At 35.5% G+C, this 22,360-nt stretch overlaps 1 protein-coding gene across 1 annotated transcript in view; it reads left to right on the top strand.

Annotated features, from left to right (window-relative positions):
• KCNH5 (potassium voltage-gated channel subfamily H member 5) overlaps positions 1 to 22,360 on the top strand; it is a 344,305-nt gene that overhangs the window by 21,991 nt on the left and 299,954 nt on the right. Inside the window, exons 2-4 of the mRNA XM_050795870.1 lie at positions 7,119 to 7,242; positions 17,554 to 17,660; positions 22,064 to 22,192. Of these exons, the coding sequence (XP_050651827.1) occupies positions 7,119 to 7,242; positions 17,554 to 17,660; positions 22,064 to 22,192 (360 nt within the window). The remainder of the gene's footprint in view (positions 1 to 7,118; positions 7,243 to 17,553; positions 17,661 to 22,063; positions 22,193 to 22,360) is intronic.

The following is a 22,360-nucleotide window of genomic DNA, read 5'->3' on the forward strand; positions in this document are numbered from 1 at the left end:
TATTGTTCAATTTTCACATATTTGTAAATTTTCTAAAATTCTTCATATTATTAATTTGTAGCATTATAACATTATGGTCAGAAAAGATACTTTATATGATTTTAATTTTCTTAAATTTGTTAAGACCTACTTTGTGGCCTAAGAGTTGATCTATCCTGCAGAACATTCTGTGTTGAGAACTTCAACTTTCTGTACTTTAGAAGAATATGTATTTTATTTTCTTTGGGTGGAATGTTTATATATGTATCTGTCAGGTCCATTTGGTTTAAAGTGTAGTTCAAGTCCAATGTCTCATTATTGATTTTCTGTTGGGATGATTATATTGAAACTCCTGTATGCAGAGTAGGCATATAATTTATAATCCTGAGGAATATGTGATTCATATGAAAAGACAAGATTAGCATATATGGAATATTTAGAAAGGCATTACTTAATAAATTTTATGATATCAATTGTATAAAAAGAGAACCCTGCAAAAATGTATTAGTTCATTTGCTTATTCATATAATCAACCATTAAATTAGCATTTACTATGTGTCAGGCACTGTGCTAGGCAATGAGAGATCAAATGTGAGCAAAAACCTACATGGGCTCTATCCCTATAGAGCTTATAATCCAACAGGCAGATATACATTAATTTTTTTTTTTTAATTTTGAGACGTAGTTTTGCTCTGTTGCCCAGGCTGGAGTGCAGTGGCATGATCTTGGCTCATTGTATAACCTCCACCTCCCGTGTTCCAGCTATTCTCCTGCCTCAGCCTCCTGGGTAGCTGGGACTACAGGAGTGCGCCGTTATGCCCAACTAATTCTGTATTTTTAGTAGAGATGGGGTGTCACCATGTTGGCCAGACTGATCTCAATCTCCTGACCTCATGATCCACCTGCCTCAGGCTCCCAAAGTGCTGGGATTACAGATGTGAGTCACCGCGCCCTGCCAGATATACATTAATTAAGTCAAGATACAAATGGATATAAAACTGCCATTGTGATAATGGCTGTGAGGGAGAGGTGCATCATGTCAAAAAATTATATAACACGGATATGACCTCATCAGAGGTCAGGGAAAGATTCCCTGAGGTCATGTCAATTGAATTAGGATCTAAATAAATGTAGATGACAACAAGGTGAGGAGGGAAAAGGAATGGTATTTAGGCAGAGACGATGGCAAGTAAAAAGTCCTTATGGTGGGAGAGAACTTGGCTTTTATAAGAATATAAGAAAAGTCAATGAGGCTATTGTAGGCGAGTATTGTAGGCAAGGGTCAGAGTGATGAGAACTAAGGTTAGGCAGACTTTGAAGTCATTGTGGGCCATGGAAAGGATTTGGGTGTTCTGAGAGCCAAAAGAAGGATGTTAAAGGAGGGAGGAAACACAATACAATTTTAATTTAAAAAAAATCTTGTTTGGCTTCAGTATAAAAAAATCCACTGAAGGAATCCCACAGAGGTTCTGAGTAAATCAGTTAGACAGTTACCTGAGTAGTCTAGGGGAGAGATGATAGAAGGTTAGAGTTGGGTGATGATCATGGAGATGAAGAGAACTAGAGAGATTTGAAAGAGCTTTAGGAAATAAAAGTAATGCGATTGGTAATGAATTAGATATGAGGGTAATGGGATAAATGGTGATTGATGGCTCCCAGATTACTGGCTGATAAGGTTGTATGGATGGTGGACCTATTCTCTAAGACAGAAAACAGTGGGAAAGCACCTAATTTGAAGGAGCAAAAAGTCATGATCATGTTATACTGAAGCACATTTAAGATAACTAAGAAGAGAGGTCAAGTTTGGATGTCAAGATCGAGAGTTTATAGAAGAGGTTTGGTTTGGAGATATTCAATCATGAGTTACTGAATCTATGGACATAGGTAAGTGTATAAAAGTAAAGAAAGGAGAGGACTTAGGCACTAATGTATACTTATTGGTAAAGAATTGTGAGCCTGCAAAAAAAAATAGAGGGATGTTCAGAGAAAGAAGTGAATGTTGTTCTGTGAAAACCAAGCATTGAGAGACTTTTTTTTTTTTTTTTTTTTTTTGAGACGGAGTCTCGCTCCGTCGCCCAGGCTGGAGTGCAGTGGCGGTTCTGGGCTCACTGCAAGCTCCGCCTCCCGGGTTTACGCCATTCTCCTGCCTCAGCCTCCAGAGTAGCTGGGACTACAGGCGCCCGCCACCTCGCCCGGCTAGTTTTTTGTATTATTTTTAGTAGAGACGGGGTTTCACTGTGTTAGCCAGGAAGGTCTCGATCTCCTGACCTCGTGATCCGCCCATCTGAGAGACTTTTAAGAGGGGAATGGTTACCAACGCTTCTGAATTGTTATGAAATGAGTGAAAAGTGTCCTGTGGGCTTGGCGATAGGGAGAGGTTATTGGTGACTTGGCTGTCTTGGTGGAGTGGTGAGGGAAGAAGCTAAATAGGAGTGAGTTCAGTGAACAGGAGCTGAGGAGATGGAGCCAGTGAGAATAGACAACTTGTATGGAAAGTTTGTCCTGTGAATGGTTGGAGACAGATATGGTGGCTGCCAGAGGAGATGTAGACTGAGTGGTATTCAGTGAACGTGGCATAGAAAACATAGAGTTGAGATGATTCTGAAATGTTTTGATGGGCAAAGAGATGTTGGAAAAGTATTTCAATTGAATAATGGGCAGCATGAATGAGCAGATTTTCAGAACATAATGAAGAGACTGACCTAACTGCGGTAGTACAGACTTCAGGAATAATGGGAAACATGTTTGTACAGGTAGGGAAGGTGAGGCTGAATTTCAGAGGGCTTTGTTAGCCTTGGAAAGGATTTGAGATTTGATTATATAAACAGTTGGGATTGTTGATCTGGATGAAGAATGATAGGATATAGGAAGGGTTTCAGGGAGACAATTTAGCATTCGCCTAAACACCAGACTGAACATTGGGATGAGTCAAGGCAGGGATACCATGTAACTGTATGGCCTGCCACAGTTATCTAGTCATGAAGTGGACAGCTTATGGATTAGAGAGGGTAAACTGGCTTGGGCTAAGGGGAGAAAGAAAACAATATTTGATGGTCATATTAAAAATATTTATAGTTGATACTATAAATAAAAGAAAACATCATTTATTTATAGAGGAATTTATACTTTCTGAAGTACTTTTGCAGAAATTAGTTCATTTTGATCTCTAACTGCCCTAGGTACCACAGAAATGTAGTATTACCATCCTCATAACTAAGGTTAAGCTCAAGTATCATTGTTTTCCTAAAACTTCTGATTCTCTGGTCAGATGGAATTATCCATTGTCCTCTGTGTGTTTTTAAATTTTTTATGCAGCAAAATGCACAGATCTTAACTGTATAGTTGAATGAATTTTGACAATTGTATACACCTGTGTAACATATACTTCTATCAAGATAGAGAACAATTACATTTGCCAGAAAGTTCTTTTTCTCTTTTCTGTCACTTCCTCCACCATTCCCTTTAGAAATCATTGTTCTGGTCCCTAGCATCATATAATGTTAGTTTTTCCTATATTTAAGCTTCATATTAATGAGATCAAACAGTATACCTACTTTAGTGGCTTGTTTCTTTTATAATGTTTTTGAGGTCATATTGTTGCATGTATCAGAAGTTTGTTCCATTTTAGAGCTGAGTAGTATTCCTTGTGTAAATATGGCACAATTTCTAATCCATCCTCTTCTTAATAGACATTTGCATTGTTTCCAATTTTTGGCTACTATGAATAAACCTGATGTGAACATTTTCCTACAAGTCTTTTTGTAAACATATGTTTTCATTTCACTTGCATAAATACCTTAAAGTGAAATTTCTGGGTCATAGATACATATTTAACTTTACAAGAAACTGTTTTCCAAAGTGATCATACCGTTTTGCATTGTTGCTAGCAGTTTATAAAGAGCACCAGTTGTTCTTGATTCTCATCAACAATGTTGTATTGTTAGTCTTTAAAACTACTCTAGTAATTGAGCAGCAGTATATGATAGTGCTTTCAGTTCGTGTTTCCTGATGCCTGTTGATTGTAAGCATCTTATTCTTGTGCTCATTGGCTGTTGTTATCTTTTTGGTGTGTGAAATGTCTGTTTAAGTTACTTGCTCATTTTGATACTTGGGTTGTTTGTTCTTTTGTAGGAATATTTTGTATTTTCTGGATTAGAGTTCTTTCTCAGATATCTGTAACATAAATATTTTCTCCCAGGCTGTAGGTTTCCACTTCATTTTCTTGAGAATGCCCTTGAATGAGTAGTTGACAGTAACGTTGATGATGCCTAATTTATCAACATTTTCTTTTATGGTGATTGCTGTATGAGGCTTATATAAGAAATTTTTGTCTTCCTCATGATTGCAAAGATTTCCTTCTATGTTTTCTTCTAGAAGGCTTATAATTTTCCCTTTTATATTTAGATCTATGACCCACTTCAAATTATTTTTGTGTGTGAGGTAGGGGTCATGTTTCAATTTTTGCTCATATGGATATCCAGTTGTTTCAATAAAATTCGTTGAAAAAGACTTTACCTATTCAGTTGTCTTGGCATCTTTGCAAAAAAGCCATTGACATTGTATGTGAGGGCCTATTTCTGAACTCATTTTGTTTTATTGGTCTATTTGTCTGTCCTTACTCCATTTCCATATCATCTTAATTACTATAGTTGTACATTTCTCTAACTTTGTTCTGGTTTTTCATATTTTATTTTTAACTACTTTAATTTGCATTTTCACAAACTTTTGTAATTTTTCAGTTTTCTCAAAAAAGTCTGTTTTCATTTTCATTGTGATTGTATTGAATCTATAGATCAATTTGCAGAAAATAGGACACTTTTTGATGTGGAACAAAAGAGCAAGACATGTATTCCTACTGTAGCTTGTTTATGTTTATCTCTCTTGTGGTTTACTGAGTTGCTAGTTTTCATTCTATTTGGAAAAATTTTATCTATCATATTGTCCGATAACATGTGTGCCCTCTCTTTTTTTTTGTTGTTGACTCAACTACATATATTTTAGATTGCTTGATATTGTCCCACAGAACATCTCTTCAATCTTTTTCTCTTTTACTTCAATTTGCAATAGCTTGTATCGATGTGTTTTCAAATTGTTCTTTCTTTCTTTAGTGTCCAATCTGCTGTTAAACCAATCCAATAAATTATTAATTTCAGAGATTGCATTATTTCTATGTTTACCTATTGACTTCTCTTTCTACTGCCTACTTTTTTCCATAGTAATTGTAGGGTTTTCCATTTCTTGCCTGTCTAATAATTTTTTATTGTTTTTGGGACATTATATCAATTCATTGTAGAGATTTGAGATTTCATTATTTTCCTCTGAGAAGAGTTACTTTTTTTTTTAATCAGGCAGTTAAATTACTGATGGATCACCTTGATCATGAAGAGACTTGATTTTAAGATTATTTTTTGTGTTTTGGTCTACTTTTTACATTTTTTATTTCAGTCCCAGGGCACATCCATTCATCCTATGACTTGTTTCTTACTCCTAATGCATGGCCTCCTGTGTTAAGATGGAAGGCTTGAGGTGTTTTTCAAGCTTCTCTAGCTTGATGGGACTTGAACTCTGAAATTCATCTGCTAGCTTTGGTGAGCTGGTGAAATTTCTATCCATCTCTTTAGCCCTTTACCATTGCTGTCTGCTGGATTCCTTATTGTCTCACCCTATGCCTACCCAGTTTAGGCCACAAGAAGGATTTGAGGTATATTATGCAGAGGTTTATCACTCCATCAATTAAAAGATTTCCCCAACTCCAAGTTCTCTGCCAGCCCCAAATTGTGACCGTTGACTCCTTATACTTGTAAGACACTTCTGCTTGAGCTCTTTCACACTATGAACTTTCCAAACTGGCAAGTGCTCTCAGGGGAGTAGACAGTTAAATGACTATCTCAGCTAATATAGCCTCTCTTTTTCAAGGGTTTATTTTCTCCAGTTTCTGCCTACTTTCGGTTGTTTCCTAGTGGCTTCAAACAGATTTTGTTTTTCATGTTTTGTCCCATGCTTCTTTATTTAGTATCTATTCTGACAGTTGTATTTTGTTGTTATGTATTTGTTTTCAACAAATACTTTTATTGAGAGCAAAGGGTACGTTTTACTAATCTTTATTTTATCCCACTGTTTGACCCAGAGCAGTGACTTTTATACAGCAGCTACTTAGTAAATGTTGAATTGCATTATTATTTTTATGAAGACCAAGTATGAATGAGGGTTTAAAGTCTTCTACTAAAAAGTTGTTATATTTTTAGTATACTACCCTGAGTATGAGTTCAAAAGAAATTTTCTTAGGTAAAATTTTGAAGCATAGTATTGCTTTAAACGTTTTTACTTTTAAATTATTTATATTAAAAATAAGTGTTCATTTATATATTTTAATATTATTTTAACTTTAATTCCTTTTAATGTTGACATATAACATGTGGTTTACAAAACTGCTAGAGTTTCTTCCTAATATGATTGGATTTTCAGTCATTTTATATTAATTTATACAAAAGCAAACCTACTTTTCTGTGTAAAATAGAACAAAGATATCTCTGTTATTTAGAATACTGGTAGTTTCTAAATTATCTGTATTATGTGGTTGAAAATATCTTTGAATGATTTTAATTTAAAGGAAGACTTTTAAATTCTATTTTAAATTAGACTTTTCAAGATCAGTCTAATGGACAAAAAATTTGTTCCATCATGTCAGCAATATATTAATATAATTTTTGAAGGGGTCATCCAATTTTCTTTTATTATCAACTTCAGTATTCTCAATTTGTAGGGAAGTGACTGTAGCCCTAATCTTAATAAATTAACCAATTTTTAGGTATAATTTATAGTCATTAACATTATTTAATACTAACTATACTTTTATTTCATAGCTTAGGGTATATACTTTAATGCAAAGAAATATTATAAACTGGTTTCTTTCAAATGGAATTTTTAGTTTGTATATAAATTCAGTATTTATTGCAGGTCTTATATGATGATCATGCAAAGCTGGTTATGTCAATTTCAAGAACAGATTATATTATTTGTACAATTACAAACCATAGTTTTATGTGTCTATCTTTATGAGTTTGCCTTTTTGATTACTTGAAATAAGTGAATTGTTGAATGAAGCTAAATAACCTCCTTTTTTCTCCTTTCTTCTTCAGAATCAAGTTTCTTACTGGGAAATGCCCAGATTGTGGATTGGCCTGTAGTTTATAGTAATGACGGTTTTTGTAAACTCTCTGGATATCATCGAGCTGACGTCATGCAGAAAAGCAGCACCTGCAGGTAACAGAATAGCTAAGTAATCTTTTCTGAAATTTAACACAAATCTGAATGTAATTAAAAGGCTTAAGCTTACTTGGACTCCCGTATACAAACTATAGAGTTAAAAATTATATTAGAATATTAGGGAGACTAAATCATCACTGGAAACATACAGCTTAAGAGCCGTTGGTGAGAACTTTTGCCAAAAGGAAGAGTTTTATATATCCGTGAGTTAATCAATTCATTCAATAAATATTTTTTGATCACCTACCATGAGCCCGGAATAGTCTAGATGCTGAATTATCACAGGAATGTCTTGTATCAGGGAACAACTTGTGGCATGTGATCTACAGCATCTCTGGAGCAACTAAATTGTCTTGAACAAAACAGAGTAAACACCACCTGGCCAAGTTAAGCATGGTCCATGAGAATGTAAAGAACATAAAATAAAGCTCTTACATCCTGTGTAAGCCACATGTACTTGGTAATGGTACATTGTTTGACTCATGTACAGCAGAATCTGACATTTATATTATTATAATGGTTCTTTTAAAAAATATGCCATTTCTGTGAGCTTAAAGAGAATATTAAGAAAAAAGGGGATCAGAAAAAAGAAAAGGAAACTATATAAAAGGAACTAATTTAGAACCCAAAACTTTTCACAATATTTCAGTAAGGCCAGATGGGATGTTTTTTCCATGAGTTAATTTTTCTTTAAAGCTCTCATTTAACTAAGCACTGAACCAAGTTATTTTAGAACTACAAGGGATCTGATTTTTTTTTTCTAGGCCAAATCCTCTGTTTTTCAGATGAGAAAACTGAGGTAGAGCCATGTTAAGGGACTTGCCTAGAGAAATAGTGATTTATTTTTTCTACTCATTTATGCTGAGAAGCATGATATATATATATGTGTGTGTATATATGTATGTATATATATGTATAATAGTTATATACATATACAGTTGACCCTGGAACAACACTAGTTTGAACAGTGTGGGTCACTTATAGGTTAATTTTTTCAACCAAATGTGATCAGAAATGTAGTATTAGAGAAATACAGATCAAAAATACAATATTCAAGGGGATGTGAAACCCTTGTGTACAGAGGGCTGACTTTTTATATATGTGGGTTCCGCAGGGCTAACTGCAGGACTTAAGTGTGCACGGATTTTGATATACGCAGTGATCCTGGAACCAATCCCCTGTGTATGACTTTCTCCCTCTCTATATATAACTGTATATTTATCTGTGAATTAATCAATTCATTCAATAAATATTTTTTGATCACCTACCATCTACCATGAGCCAAGAATAGTCTAGGTGCTGAGTAATCAGAGCAGCATGTATATCTGTATATATACATACACTCAGAGAGAGAAAGGGAGAGAGAATCATCCTTGGTATACAGAAGGGATTGGTTGATGACTCTCTCTTTCCCTCTCTAGATATCCTTCATCATCATGAAAGATAGATATTTTATATTACACCATTGAATTTAAACCTGACTGCACATAGCAATCACTTAAATAGGTTTTGCGAAACAGATTCCTACCCCGCTTAAACCTACTGAATTAGAATCAGTAGGTGATTCTGAAGTGGGTGGGTCAAGCAGGGAGTCAGTATTTTTAACCAACAGCTTATAGATGATTCTGGTGCTTATCCAGGCTTGAGAAATAATCTGCTCAAACATTCTCTTCCTTAATCTATGCTCCTCTAGCCACCCTCATTTTTGCCTCTACTAAAGGCATTCTCATATTCAGTCTTCATTCCCAGGTGTGGAAATTGGTAAATGGGAGTGATGAAAATCTGTGGCTTCTGGTTGAGAGGATCCCTTTGCTAGCACTGATATCATTGGTCCGAGTTAAGCATTGCTCCTCTCCTATCCCCCAGAAGGCAGTTTAAGTTAGAAAAAGCTGAGTTTCATGGTAGACCTTATCCTGTGGAACAGGTCCCTAGAGAGTTCCAGGAAACGCAGATATACTCACACTCCCATTTCTTATTTTTGAACTGCTGACATCCCGTCTTCATGCCAGGTTTGTCTCAGATCTCATCTTCTACCTGAAAGTATTTATGATTCCCGAAACAAGACAGGTTTTTCCCTCCTCTGATTCCTCATAGTTTCTTGTGTATATTTCTGTTGGCATCATCATTTGCCCTTAAACTAACTCGCCTTATCCCTTGGGTTTTTATTCTTATTGCTTTATTGCTTTTGTTGCCATTTTTGAGAAGTACTGCTCTTCATATCTGGATCTATTTTAAGTCCTGCTCTCATCCCTTCTTGTGTCCCATGTATCTGCCCTATCCCTGGCCTATTTTCTTTGCCAAGTACAATTTTTCCTACAAAGGATTCATGAAGAAAATAACTGCTGGTATGTTATATTAGCTCTTTGCTCCTATGAAAGAACTGCCTTTCTTCTCCTAATACAAGTACCACAAGTACCAGATTGTAAGTGCCTTAAGAGTAGGGACTCCATCTTGCTCACTTTTCTATGTACAACAGGACACAAGACAGTGTCTTGTATTTATTGAATTAGATGGCTTGTTTTGCAATAAACCCTTACCTAGGTCTCACATGCTCTGAATAGCATACTGTTATTTCTTGTATTTCATCCTGTGTTATGACATGAGGTGGGAGAGTTTTGGATTATACCATGATTTTTAACTGCATAAAAAAGTATTTGAGTCTTTCCCCAAATTGTCTTTACTTATCAGAGACAGTGTTTTCAAATGATCGTGTTCTTAATGTAAACAATTATTACTTACTTGCATAAAATGCCAGGTATGTTTTGTTAACCTAAAAATTGTAACCAGTTTAATGCCCTCACAGAACAATGAAGACTAGCATCTGATATATGAACAAATATCTGACCTGTATCAGTTTTTCTTGGAAGCATGATTTATTTTAATGTGCTCTTCTTTTAAACTTCCTTATTCTCTTTTAAAATTAAACTATATCCATTTTATGTTTGCTGTAGCATTATTTAGAAGACTGAAGACCTGGAAGTAATCAAAATATGCAGTAGTGAAGTTTATCTACATCATATGTTGTATATACTGGAAGGACAGTGACACTGGAAAAAACTAACAACATATTATCAAGTAGAAAAAAGCCTAAAACAAAACAACAAACCCAAAACCACCCCCCAAGCAGTTTATAAAACAGTGTTTGCATCATGACTCACATTCTTTTACATATAGCTTTTTTCCCATTTCTTGAATAAATCCAGAAAAGCCTTTAAATGTGAGACACAAAATAACAGAGAGAGAAAAGAAGAAAATTATATGCACATTTAGAAACACAGGGTTGATGGCTAAAAGTTATTATAGTATGTAGAATTACTGACTTATAAGTGAATATGGAGATAAGTATTTGACACTGAGAATATCCTTGTAAATAATTTAAAAAATTTTGCTTATCATAATAAGTTTTTAGACAGACGTAAGAGAATAAGAAGCTACAAAGCGGTGAGCTTCATTTTATATGGGAAAATACAACCTTTGACACTATATATCTCAGAAAAAAGAATCATTTTTATATACAACTTGCATTAGATGAATTAAAGTCTATAGGATTAAAGTGACAACTAGGTAAATTATTACATGCCATAGTTTTAAATGTTCAAAAGTGAATTGTTTTATGGTAAAATAGAAAACACATTAATTTGTGTTTTTATAATATCAAGAGGCTAATATTTCTTTCTTCTGTTTTATCTTTTTTCTTCTTTGTCCTTCTCAACCCCTCCCATGCTAGACCAGACACACAGAATCAAATTAAACATAGTCCTCAGTTTGTCACAATATTATCATTTTGCTCTCTTAAGCAAGGTCTCTCTTTATTTTATTTCATTTTTTTCCTTTTATTTCTTTTCCCTTTCATCCCATCCCCCTTCTTCCTTTTAAGATTATTCATTCTAGAGTGTGTTTATTGTATACCTTTCTAATCTGTCTTCTGCTTGTTTATTAAATATATATATTCTGGAAATGATATTGCTTTGCATATGTTGGTTTTTAAGATCTATTTAATTCCTACCACACTGTAGTATTTATGGTTTCTTGCTCTTTTCATTCACCATTATGTTTTTAGACTTCTTTGTGTCATCATATGATGATCTATTCATCATGTCTGATTGTTGTCTAATGTTCTAGTGTCTTCACAGCCTTCGTTCTATTTATACATTCTATTAGTCCTGGAATCTAACTTTGACACTTTGCTACCTCAAACAATTTGGAAATAAGCATCCTCCTACACATCTTCTTGTGGCCCTGTGTGAGAAGTTTTCTGTCTCTATCCCCAGAAATGGGATTGCTGGATAATAGAATATATGCAGAGTTTGTAAATTAACTGCTATGAGACTGTTGCCCAGAGTAACCTTCTGTTTCCATTCTCAGCAGCCATTAGTGAGGATTCTAGTTTTCCTACATCTTTGCTATGTCATAATAGTACTGAAATTCCTATTTGAAAATATCTGATGTGTGTTAGGTATTGTCTCATTTTTGTTTTAGCTAAAATTATGACACTATAACACTTTCGGATCCCTGGGAATTTCAAACATTGTCCATTTTACTGTGGACATTGCATTTTCCACACCTTTGGACTGTTTTCCTGTTTACTGGAGGACATGAAAAGTATTGCATGTTTAAAAGAGGTTATAGACTTTGGGAGAATGACATTTAAAAGCATGTGATCTGATCTCATGACCTGTAGAAGCTCTGACATTTGGGATATGCTGTCATAGATTAGGTAGGAACCACTTTAGCATTCTACTTCTAATTAACCTGGAACTTTTAAGAGCCTATTCTGCTGTCGTTTTTTGTTTTTGCTTTGGATAGAGGGGTGAGAAGAACAATCAGGTAGTTTAGGTAGGCAGGATTGAGGGGTAGATAGATGCTCTCAAATGCATTTTTTTGAAAGGCCATTTACAATCTCTTATCCAACCCCATCAAGTTAGACAATGAGTCAGAGATATTAGAAACACTTTATTGGATAGATCTCACAGCAGTTTTATGAACACAGGATTATCTCAGCAGCTACCAAGAGCACGTGACAGATGATGGATGCCAGTCAGTCTGGCTCCATTTGGCTTCTCACGGTGAAACTGATGAAAAGTGTTGAAGGGCAGAGGTGCCTTGGTGATATCAGTCTCCAAAGGTTAGAGATATACTATGCTATCCCTGTTTTTCCTTAATTACATGTCATGGATCAACCATTTATTTTTTCCAGTGAAATCCTTTGAACACCATATAAATCAATGGGTTGTGAAACCTTTTGGTTATGATCCTCTGTATAAAAGGATGTCTTTGATTTATTCCAAAATTACTTCTTTCAGATTTTGAAAACCGTATTTTTTTTTTTTTTTTGAGACAGAGTTTCTCTCTTTTTACCCAGGCTAGAGTACAATGGTGCGATCTTGGCTCACTGCAACCTCCACCTCCTGCGTTCAAGTGATTCTCTTGCCTCAGCCTCCCAAGTCGATGGGGTTACAGGTGCCCACCACCATGCCTGGCTAATTTTGTATTTTAATGGAGATGGGGTTTCACCTGGCCAGGCTGGTCTCGAACTCCTGACCTCAGGTGATCCGCCTGCCTCGGCCTCCCAAAGTGCTGGGATTACAGGTGTGAGCCACTGCGCCTGGCTGAAAACTGTATTCTTATTTGTTTTTAATTTTTCCTGCTTAACTTCCCTTCTCTCAGGCTTTCTCTTTGACTGCAGATCTCAGTCCACCTCCCATTAACTTTTCTGATTCTATGGTTGTGGCCAGTTCTGAGCTGGAGACCACATTTACCCACTGCGTTGTCTATCTGTGTTGCTTTTTTTTGATGAAGCATTTGCTAATCTGTGAACTACAGCCTGCAGATAATATTACCCTGTACTATGGTGACTGAATGTTTGTTGCATTTTAGTCTAGACACACTGTTGTACATTTAGCAGAGCAAGAGAAATTGGTGGAACTCGTGATTAGGTTATGTTTTCTTCAGAGTTGTAAGGTTCTTTTCTCCTTTGGAAGTCTTTCAATCATTATAGCCATTGTTACTGCTAGGTACTATAATGAGGCTTGTTTGTGAGATTTTGATAGCAGAGCAAGGGATCCAAGAATACATAAATCCTGCTACAAGCCCAAACCACCTGTTCTTCAAAGTTTTCTAGGTCAGATACACATGAAAGATAACTGCCAGATGCCTAGGCGAGCGGGTATGGCCTAGAACAGGCCTGAAGAAAACTTACTTCCTTATTCCCAAGATGAAACCAGTCAGTTGTATGACAAGAAAAGTGGCCAGATTATACAGGAGCAGGTTCTGAGTGAGTGTTTGCTTCAACCTCATGGGCTTGTGAAGAAAGAAGATTCACAGAACCATGCACATCTCCCTTTAAGACACAGTGACCCTGCCTTTTGGAAAGCATGGTTCCTGGAGAATCCTGGAGAAGCTAGGGAGTGAGGCTGGGATTGGGAAGGGGCCTTCTAATCCCATCCGTACATTCCAGTCATATTTCAGCCATTGTGTAACACGTTATAATTTTGTCACCCTTTGAGTTATATTATTATTGTCATCATTTTACTGATGAAGAAACTATGGGTCAGAGAGGATACAAGACTTGCCCATGAATTATCCAGTTTGTAAGTGGTCCTCCAAATGCAAAAGTCCTCTGTTATACCATGACTGCCCAATATTATAACAGAGATATAGATTGCTTCTGTGAATCCAATTTTGTTTGCCTTTCAATAAAGGAACAGTGCAGTAGTTCATTTATAATTACCAAGGAGGAGCTTGGCATCCTATGTAAGAGAGCAAGTGGAAGTTTTGTAATTTTAAAAATATTTCCATTACATATTCCTTGAGGATATTTAGTAGAAGATACGAAAACTATGTAAAATTATTATTTATGGTTTCTAAAGCCTGTTGATTACTATTTCTATAATTTGTGACCCCTCAAATTCCATTAACCATTCAAAGACTGCATTGAGCTTCACTCCTCCTGAGTCAGGCTTCAGGAACTGTGATAAAATATTTCAGCATTCACATGTGACAGAGTCAAGCAAATCAACAAATGTGCCGTACCCATAGAGAACGGGGAGTCATGGATTTATCAGTATGGCTTGGACAACTTTGGATGAAAATACTTTCAGAGATTGAATTAACCTCCAGAACACTTGCGTTGGGAGGATAGATAGTTAGTACATTTCCGACATTCTTTATACTCTGTTTTCAAATACCTCTTATTATTTAACTGCTACATTTCACCCCTTCAAATACATGTTCTGTCACTGGAAATATGCAGTATAATAAATGAAAAATCTGAGTGGAACAATGTAAGAAATGAAAGATTATTTTTTAAAAACAGTATTCGGATTTTAATAATATAGGATTATTTTTCTTAAGTGCCTTTATTTTCCTAGGATAAGTGATGTTAGCATTGGAAGGACTTAACTAATGGAGGTGTATTGTGAATTTTTAATAGCTTATTTAAAAATTACTTGTTTGTTTTTTTCTTCTCTTCAGAATTTTAGTTGCATCAGACCTGTGCTGCATTTTTTCTTAGTTGGTGTTATTAAACCAATCCCTCAAAGAGCTTCTTTGTTAAAATTTGAGTTGTAACTTACTTTTAAATCTTATTAGAGTTAATTTTTGATAATTTTTATCCTACTTGCTTGTTGTATTATAAATTCTTTCTTATTGTTTCTGTTGGCCCATTGTGAATATTATGTTTCAGTTTATTGAACCATAGACACCTGTCATTTAGTAGCAGTGTGAAATGGTTTTTCTTTAAGACTACAAACATTTACTTAGTTTAATTGCCCTTATCTTGAATTTTAAAATGTTTCTGCTTTATTAAGATTCTTTAATTGAAAATAACAGTTAGTAAAAAACTGATTAAAAAAGTTCACTTGTCTATAAAAATATTATGTACAGTATTAATCTAATTTTTTTTTGGGAGAGGAGTTGCTTTATGTTCTTTAGCTGAATAATTTTAATTTAATTGTAATGCCTTCAAGAGATTTTTGTAAAACTCACAAGAGCTGAAATTTCAGCTCTGACAGGAACAGTGGCTTTTCAATGCCAGCTTGCAGGTATGCTTTGAGGTTTCCTGTATGAGTCTAGATATAAGATATGGAATTAAGAGTCTGTCATTTTATTCTGAGATCTTTTTACTTATTTTGTTATTTTAATGACAAATAAAATTTTTCTTTTTAAATTAATATATTAAAAATGAAGGATTCAGATTTCTCAGTGCTTGGACAATCTGCCTTATCTACTTTCATTTCTTAGTTTCTAGAATTCTAGTTGCTTAGGTTGGTGTTATAGAAGGCGGGCTTGAGTTACCGGTAATTTCCAGTTGTAATGTGGTGCTACTATTGGGTCCTGTGTGTCATTACTGAATCTTGCTGATAAACTATGCCTTTTAGGTTGTAAGTTTTATTAATTGATAATTTCAGGTGCAGATTTTCTGTGAAGATAATGAATCTGAACCTTCAGGGGCCCTCATTTGAGTGCATGTCTTTCGAGGCTCTGTTCTTAATCTTGTTTTATAATTTTGTATTCTTTTTCTTAAGGAGGGCTCCACAGATTTTATAGGCTTCAGCCTCCACCACACTTTGGATCTGCCTCTGGTCAATATGTGAACTCTTTGAAAACTGAAAGAAAAGCAATAACAAAGATGAACATTTGATCTTTCAAAATCTTAGTTAAGGTATTCAGTAATGCCACATTTTCTTTCCTGGTGGAAGAAATGGTCTGGACAGTCATACCGATCAGCAGGACTGTGGATCTAAAACCAGATGTACAACTGATGATTTTGAAAGCATTGAGAATGGAGTTTTAGAGGCATGTAGTTATTGAGTGAGTTCTGTTATTTAGATAATCAGACTTTTGCCAAGGTTCTCTTAGAAAAATAGAGAATGTCAAACATTAGAAAGTTTTTGTGGAATATAGACATTCATTCCTTAATCTGTATTTTGTATGTTCCTCTAACAACTGTAATAATGTATGATTTTTTCAAGATGCCAGCTTTACTTCCCTCCCGCTAGCCACACTTGTACCTGTCTTAAGGAAATCCCCTGAAATGATGAGAATGTCAATGCACTATATGTATAATATGCAATCCTCACTTTATTATGATAGTATGGAAACATAACAAGGTATATGCAAGCTGAAACCACATAATAACGATCTTAATACTCAATAAAAATTATGATTGTTTTAGCATCTTTAAAAATGTTTGTCAAAACATTAAAAATTCTCTTATTGTTGGTTATCAATGAAGGGAGCTGAATATAATAGTAAAACTCATATTTACGTAGTATACTGTGATTTTGAACATTAGAAACATTGAGAATGGGGAAAGTGTTTTATTTATTCTTAAAAAACTTATCACAAGTCATTTGAACAATACTTGCCTTTTCAAAATGTAACTTTCTGTATAAAGGCAGCATCTTTTCTATCTCCTCGAAAATTGTCACCCTCCTTTCTAAGTTAGAATTAATTTCAAATATTTTATTCTTCCACTTTTACTATTGTGAGCAACGTACTAGAGCTCCTTTAATGAGGAGCTTTTGTTTGTTTCTTTGTTTTTGAACTGGTGTCACCTCCTCTGGGAGACCTTCATCCTTTTTGTTACAACCACTTTCCTCATTTATATTGATGAGTTCACCTTCACTAAGTCCTTTTGGCTGCATAGCTAGAGTCTCCCAAATGGCAGCAGTATCGACATTTCCATGGTCACCTATTTTTCTTATAACTTCATTTATGTTCAGTTTGAATTCCACTTCCAACATTATTATTTGTCATTTCTTTGGTGGACTTTAATTTTTGTTGGCTACTTACTGCTTTTGATTATCCATTTTTGTAAAATGTCACATAGGTTTATCACTGAGAGACAAGGAGGCAATATGACTACATGCTTTTCTGTCTGTGTGTGAACTGAATAACAGCTGTGCTGTTACCAATACTGACAGAATTTGAAAGAAGTGATGTGATCAGTGACTGGTTGTGAAGGTGCATCTGTTATTTTCTAGTGATTTGTAGACTGAAGATCAAGCAGCAAAGCTTGCACTTTGTGCAATTACTCGGTTAACATACTGTGATAACTGAAATTTGAACTGTGTTGTGGAACTGGTGTAATTTAACTAAACCATAGTGACTGAAATCTGTGCATACAGGAACTGTGTGAAGCAAGAACTGTCTCTCATGATTTAAATATTTTAGTTCATTGTGGAGGAGCAACATTATGTTTTGTAGCCACATTTGACTATTTAATCAAAGACAACTATATGATTTTTGTAGCGTTTGAAAGGCAACACAAAAGTGAAATCGATTGTTTCTTTTTTCCCCCCCCAGTTTTATGTATGGGGAATTGACTGACAAGAAGACCATTGAGAAAGTAAGGCAAACTTTTGACAACTACGAGTCAAACTGCTTTGAAGTTCTTCTGTACAAGAAAAACAGTAGGTATCTCAATTATTAATAAGATGTGCCAACTCTTTATTAATATTACGTTTGGTAAGTCATAGTGGAGCTAAAATGTAGAAAGCATGCAAAACTTCTATTGCTTCTTTTCTTGGCAGGGGCAGAAGTTGCTGGTGAAATTAGATAATAAAATTAATAAATAATTCTACCTATGGAAAGCAACCTTTTGAGGAATGGAAGAAAAATGAGATACATCCTAAATATGACTTTTGTATCAGGAGCACAATATTTTGTAATTAATACTTATAATAAAGATCCTATAATTATGTGGCAACAACTAAAATTGACAGATACATGTATTAATTTCTTCTTATGGTTAAAGAAAATGGTAATTGCTAACACTGGATATGTGGAATTACCTTTCAACACAAACACAGGCAATGTGAATATGCGGTAGCTACTTGAGGGGAATCTCTACCAATACAGCCTTTTGCCAGTCTGAGACTCTTTTGTGAGAAAGCCTAGTAGAAAGTAGTCATTGTTCTCAGAACAGATCATTCACATTTGGTAAATGTGTATTGATTGTTGGGAACTTTCTCTGGCATGAGATTTGTATGTGGTAAGGTATTATATAATGACATAATATCTCATGATGTAGACTTTCCATCAGAGTTTGGAGGGAAAAAACCAACCCAACAAAAACCAAGTGTACTCAACAACTCAGTCCCCTTTCTAAATTCACTTTATTTGCATGGTTACTTACTTTTATCTTTTTGCTGTTTCCACAAATTTTTCTTTCTTTCTTTTTTGAAATGAACAGTCACTTCATAAGATGAGTCAATTTATTTATTGTTAATAGCAAATAATAGCAAAGTCCATTATTATCTTTGATGGAAATTGATGGTTACTAAATTCTTCCCAAGTTTGGAAAACATTCTCGCTTCAACAGGCAATGTCTGTTCCATGTTCAGTGCCTGTTGGATCTTGTGGAGCATAATTTATCCTGTCCATTTACTTGAAACATTTTTTATCTGTGGAATATTTGGAATTAAAATTCGATTTCTCTTTTTATTAGTAGACTAATAAAGGAATAACAGTGTTAGGCATTGCCTCAAAGTAGTGCACTTGATAATGGAAACATTTGTGTTTAGTAATTTTACTTAAGGAATGGCTTATCTTATCTTTCATTTTACATCAAGGCCAAAGAGATATTTCAGTTTGAAGTCATAGCTAAATGTCAGCTGGCTTGTCACCTAGAAAACAAGCCCTTCTGAATGGTCAGCTCTGTCCTCTGCAAGAGAAAAGGCAGGCTGTAGGTGCTTTCTGGGTCTTTTTTTGCCAGGTCTAAATACATATTGATAATTTGTAGGAGACCTGTATACCAAAAAACCCTTCATTTTCATATGGTTTGTTAACTCTTCAATAATTTAGATATGTACTCCAAATTTAGCAAATAATGTAAGAATATTCCCTATAACTAAGGTCATTCACTCTCTGACATTTAAACAAAAATAAACAAACATTTGCCTGACTTTAAAGCCCCAAAGACAAGTCCATAGTTTCTGAGTTTCTCAAAAAATATCTTAGTGAAGCCTAGGTGACATAGCAAGACCCTGCCTCTTCGAAAAAAGAAAAGCTGGGCATGAAGGCACATGCCTGTAGTCCCAGCTACTCACCGGAGGCTGAGGCAGGTAGATCGCTTGGGCTCAGGAGTTCGAGGTTGCAGTGAGCTATGATCGTGCTACTGTATTCCAGCCTGGGTGACAGAGCAAGACCCTGTAATAACAACCATCACAACAAAATATCTTTGTGGAATTTGTGTTTGTTTACTTTAAATCATGTTAGTAATTACTTGAATTTTACCTTTCCAGAAGTCCTTCCAAGGTAGTTTAGATATTTTGCCTTATGTTAATGGATTGAAATTATTATCTGACCATTGTTCAGGCCTATCTGGTTCTTTCCAGATAACTCTCTATGCAGATAAGTTCCTGCTTATAGCCAATAGGATATATACCCCATAGCATTGTAAATTAAAACTCATGCCTGCTTTCGGTGTGCTATCTACATTGGGTTTTGTTTTTGTTTTCCTCTTTAGTGAAGGATAGGTGTTATCCATGTATTATAATGGAGTTTTGCTATATAATTGCAGCTTTTAAAAAAGCTGAAAGGTTTTGAATATCAACTGAGAAAAATATGTTTTTGTGATTTTTAAAAAAATGTTACGTAGAAAAATTCACATCTGTAGAAAACTGTTTTGGGAATGGCTACATGCCAAGTTCTCCCAATACTTCCTTTAAGTAATTAGGTTAAACATCATTTTGAAAATGGGGGAATTGAGGCATCTGATTGAATATGCATCACCATTGAAATTTTAGTTTGCAGCCTCTGTTCTGTAGGTCCTGTGCTCTGATTAGCAGGGGGCTGTTTCTACTGTGGAGAAAGAAGATAGCTCTGAGCTTTAAATAGCTCTTTCTGTGTACTCAAAGGCAGAATTGACAGCTGAGGCTCCTCCAAGTCATCAATGCTGGAACTCTGCACTGAGATTCAGCGGCAGCAGGTTCCTCTGCTTAACCCTCCCAGACTCCCCAGCCCTCTGAACCCCAAATCCGGAATATGAAAGATCTATCACCAGATACTTGGCAGATACTGAGCCTACTTGGGGTAGTATGACCCTGTGGCTTGGAAAGTTGAAAAACAATTACCTTCATATCTAAAGCAGTTTTAAAGAGAGCCCAGACTCTGCCAGAATTTGAAAAGTTGCAGTTTTCACAGGAGGGTATGAAATCTAACATCATCTCTTTCTGTTCGGATTTCTAACAGACCTTGGAAAATGACTTCTTTTTTTAGTGCCCTTTTCTCTTTGTTTATGACCCTTCTGCCTCAAGCTCACTGTGTTGGAATAGCCATAGGCCATGTATCCACTAACGTCTGGGCCTGGTGATTTGTAAAACTGTGCACATCACTCACAGTTCCTGGACATGCTGTGTAAAATACAAAAACAAAAAAAAATGAACAAGCCTCTAGGGGAGATGATGTGATTATTTTTGAGGTCTGTGTCTTATTCTACCATCATTTTGGAAAGGGCCATGTCCTTCCATAGGCCCCCTGGGGTTGCAAAAAACCTGATTGTCACAGCTGAATAGTCCCATAGAAATCTCCTTTCTCTAATTCTCTGACTTCTTGAGCTTGGTAGTTATCTCATCTTGTCTAAATGAAAAATTCCCCTTTGTGGTGACATTAGGTGACTTTTTAATTTTTTATTTTTTTAGGCAATGGGAATAGAAGTGCTTCTTATTCAGTTCTCAATGGAAGCTAGTAAAAGGCTAGGGTCTTTCCTACAGACAATTAATAGCTGCATGTTTCACTCCCTAAATCCTAAACCTTATAAAAACCTTTATGTCTTAAAATAGAATATTTGGAGGGGCTTTACTACACTGTGGCTTGAAGAAAATATGATGAGAAAAATGTCTCTTTGATTGTAATGTAAATGTGTCTCTTTGATTGTAATGGAACCTTCCTTCAGTGTTTTATCACCTAACAGATAATCACACTTCGAAGGCATTTATTGTGCCTTCACATATTTATATTTGTTATATGCCAGTTCCTGATTTGTCCAAATTGTAAGCCTTGAATACTTTGATACCCTCTGCCCTAGAGGACAGAGTCTGCAGTAGCCATCCTTTGAAGAATGTGTTGATAGAGTCCAGCTTCATGCTCTTTGAGTGAGTGAGGTAGGAAGCAGTGGCTTGAAAGGATGCCTGGGGATCTCAAAGGCTGGGGACATGTCTTTTTTTTCCTTCAGGCTGCCTTAACAGTTTCAAGTAGAGCTCTGTGTACATCAGGCATCAAGTTTTGCTGACATCCTCTCTCTCTGATGTGGGGATGCAGTCAAAGCCATAGAGCTATCATATAAGTCTATCTGACTGATGAGAGAGCCTTGGGATAGAAACAGTATTTTAGATGTTCCTCTAAGAGGAATGCTTATTAGAGGATCAGGTATGGCTGTTGCAGTTAATTGGGAACACTTGTCAAAGTGACAAGACGAGAGAAGCAGGTATGAGTGATCACAATTGGTAAGACTCTCAGAAGAAAGTTGGTGAGAGTAGCAGTGGTAGAGGGACCCAGACCTACAGGTGATGCTGGGATTGCTTAAGTAGCAAAACGGCCTTTGTGTTCCTGCGCTGTGAAATGACAGCCTGTGCTTTACTTTAGAATTTGGATATTTTGGCTTGAATACTGTGTGTATTAAATTTGAATAATTGGTAGTTGATACAAAATTAAAGGTTTATTGACTATTTGTAGTGATTAATATGCTATTGTTTTGGTGTTGATTCCTGGCCTAGCTGTTGGCAGCTGAAGGAAGAAAGAAGCCAGGAGACCAAAACATTGCTGTGGCCATGCCACACTCTAATGTCCTTTCCCCAACTTCTCTCTGTTACAGGAACCCCTGTTTGGTTTTATATGCAAATTGCACCAATAAGAAATGAACATGAAAAGGTGGTCTTGTTCCTGTGTACTTTCAAGGATATTACGTTGTTCAAACAGCCAATAGAGGATGATTCAACAAAAGGTAATTTTCAAAAGAATTACTACATTGGAAAATTAGGCTGTTGCTAAGAGATCTTATTATTTTACCTCCACTCGTTGAACTGGAAAGCAAAATTCTACTGTGAGGCCTTTCTTTTGCTTCATTGCTTGGAATCTGTTTTATTCAATCATATTGTCGCAATAGAAATAG

Source organism: Macaca thibetana, chromosome 7, assembly GCF_024542745.1.
Source record: "Macaca thibetana thibetana isolate TM-01 chromosome 7, ASM2454274v1, whole genome shotgun sequence".
NCBI lineage: Eukaryota > Metazoa > Chordata > Mammalia > Primates > Cercopithecidae > Macaca > Macaca thibetana.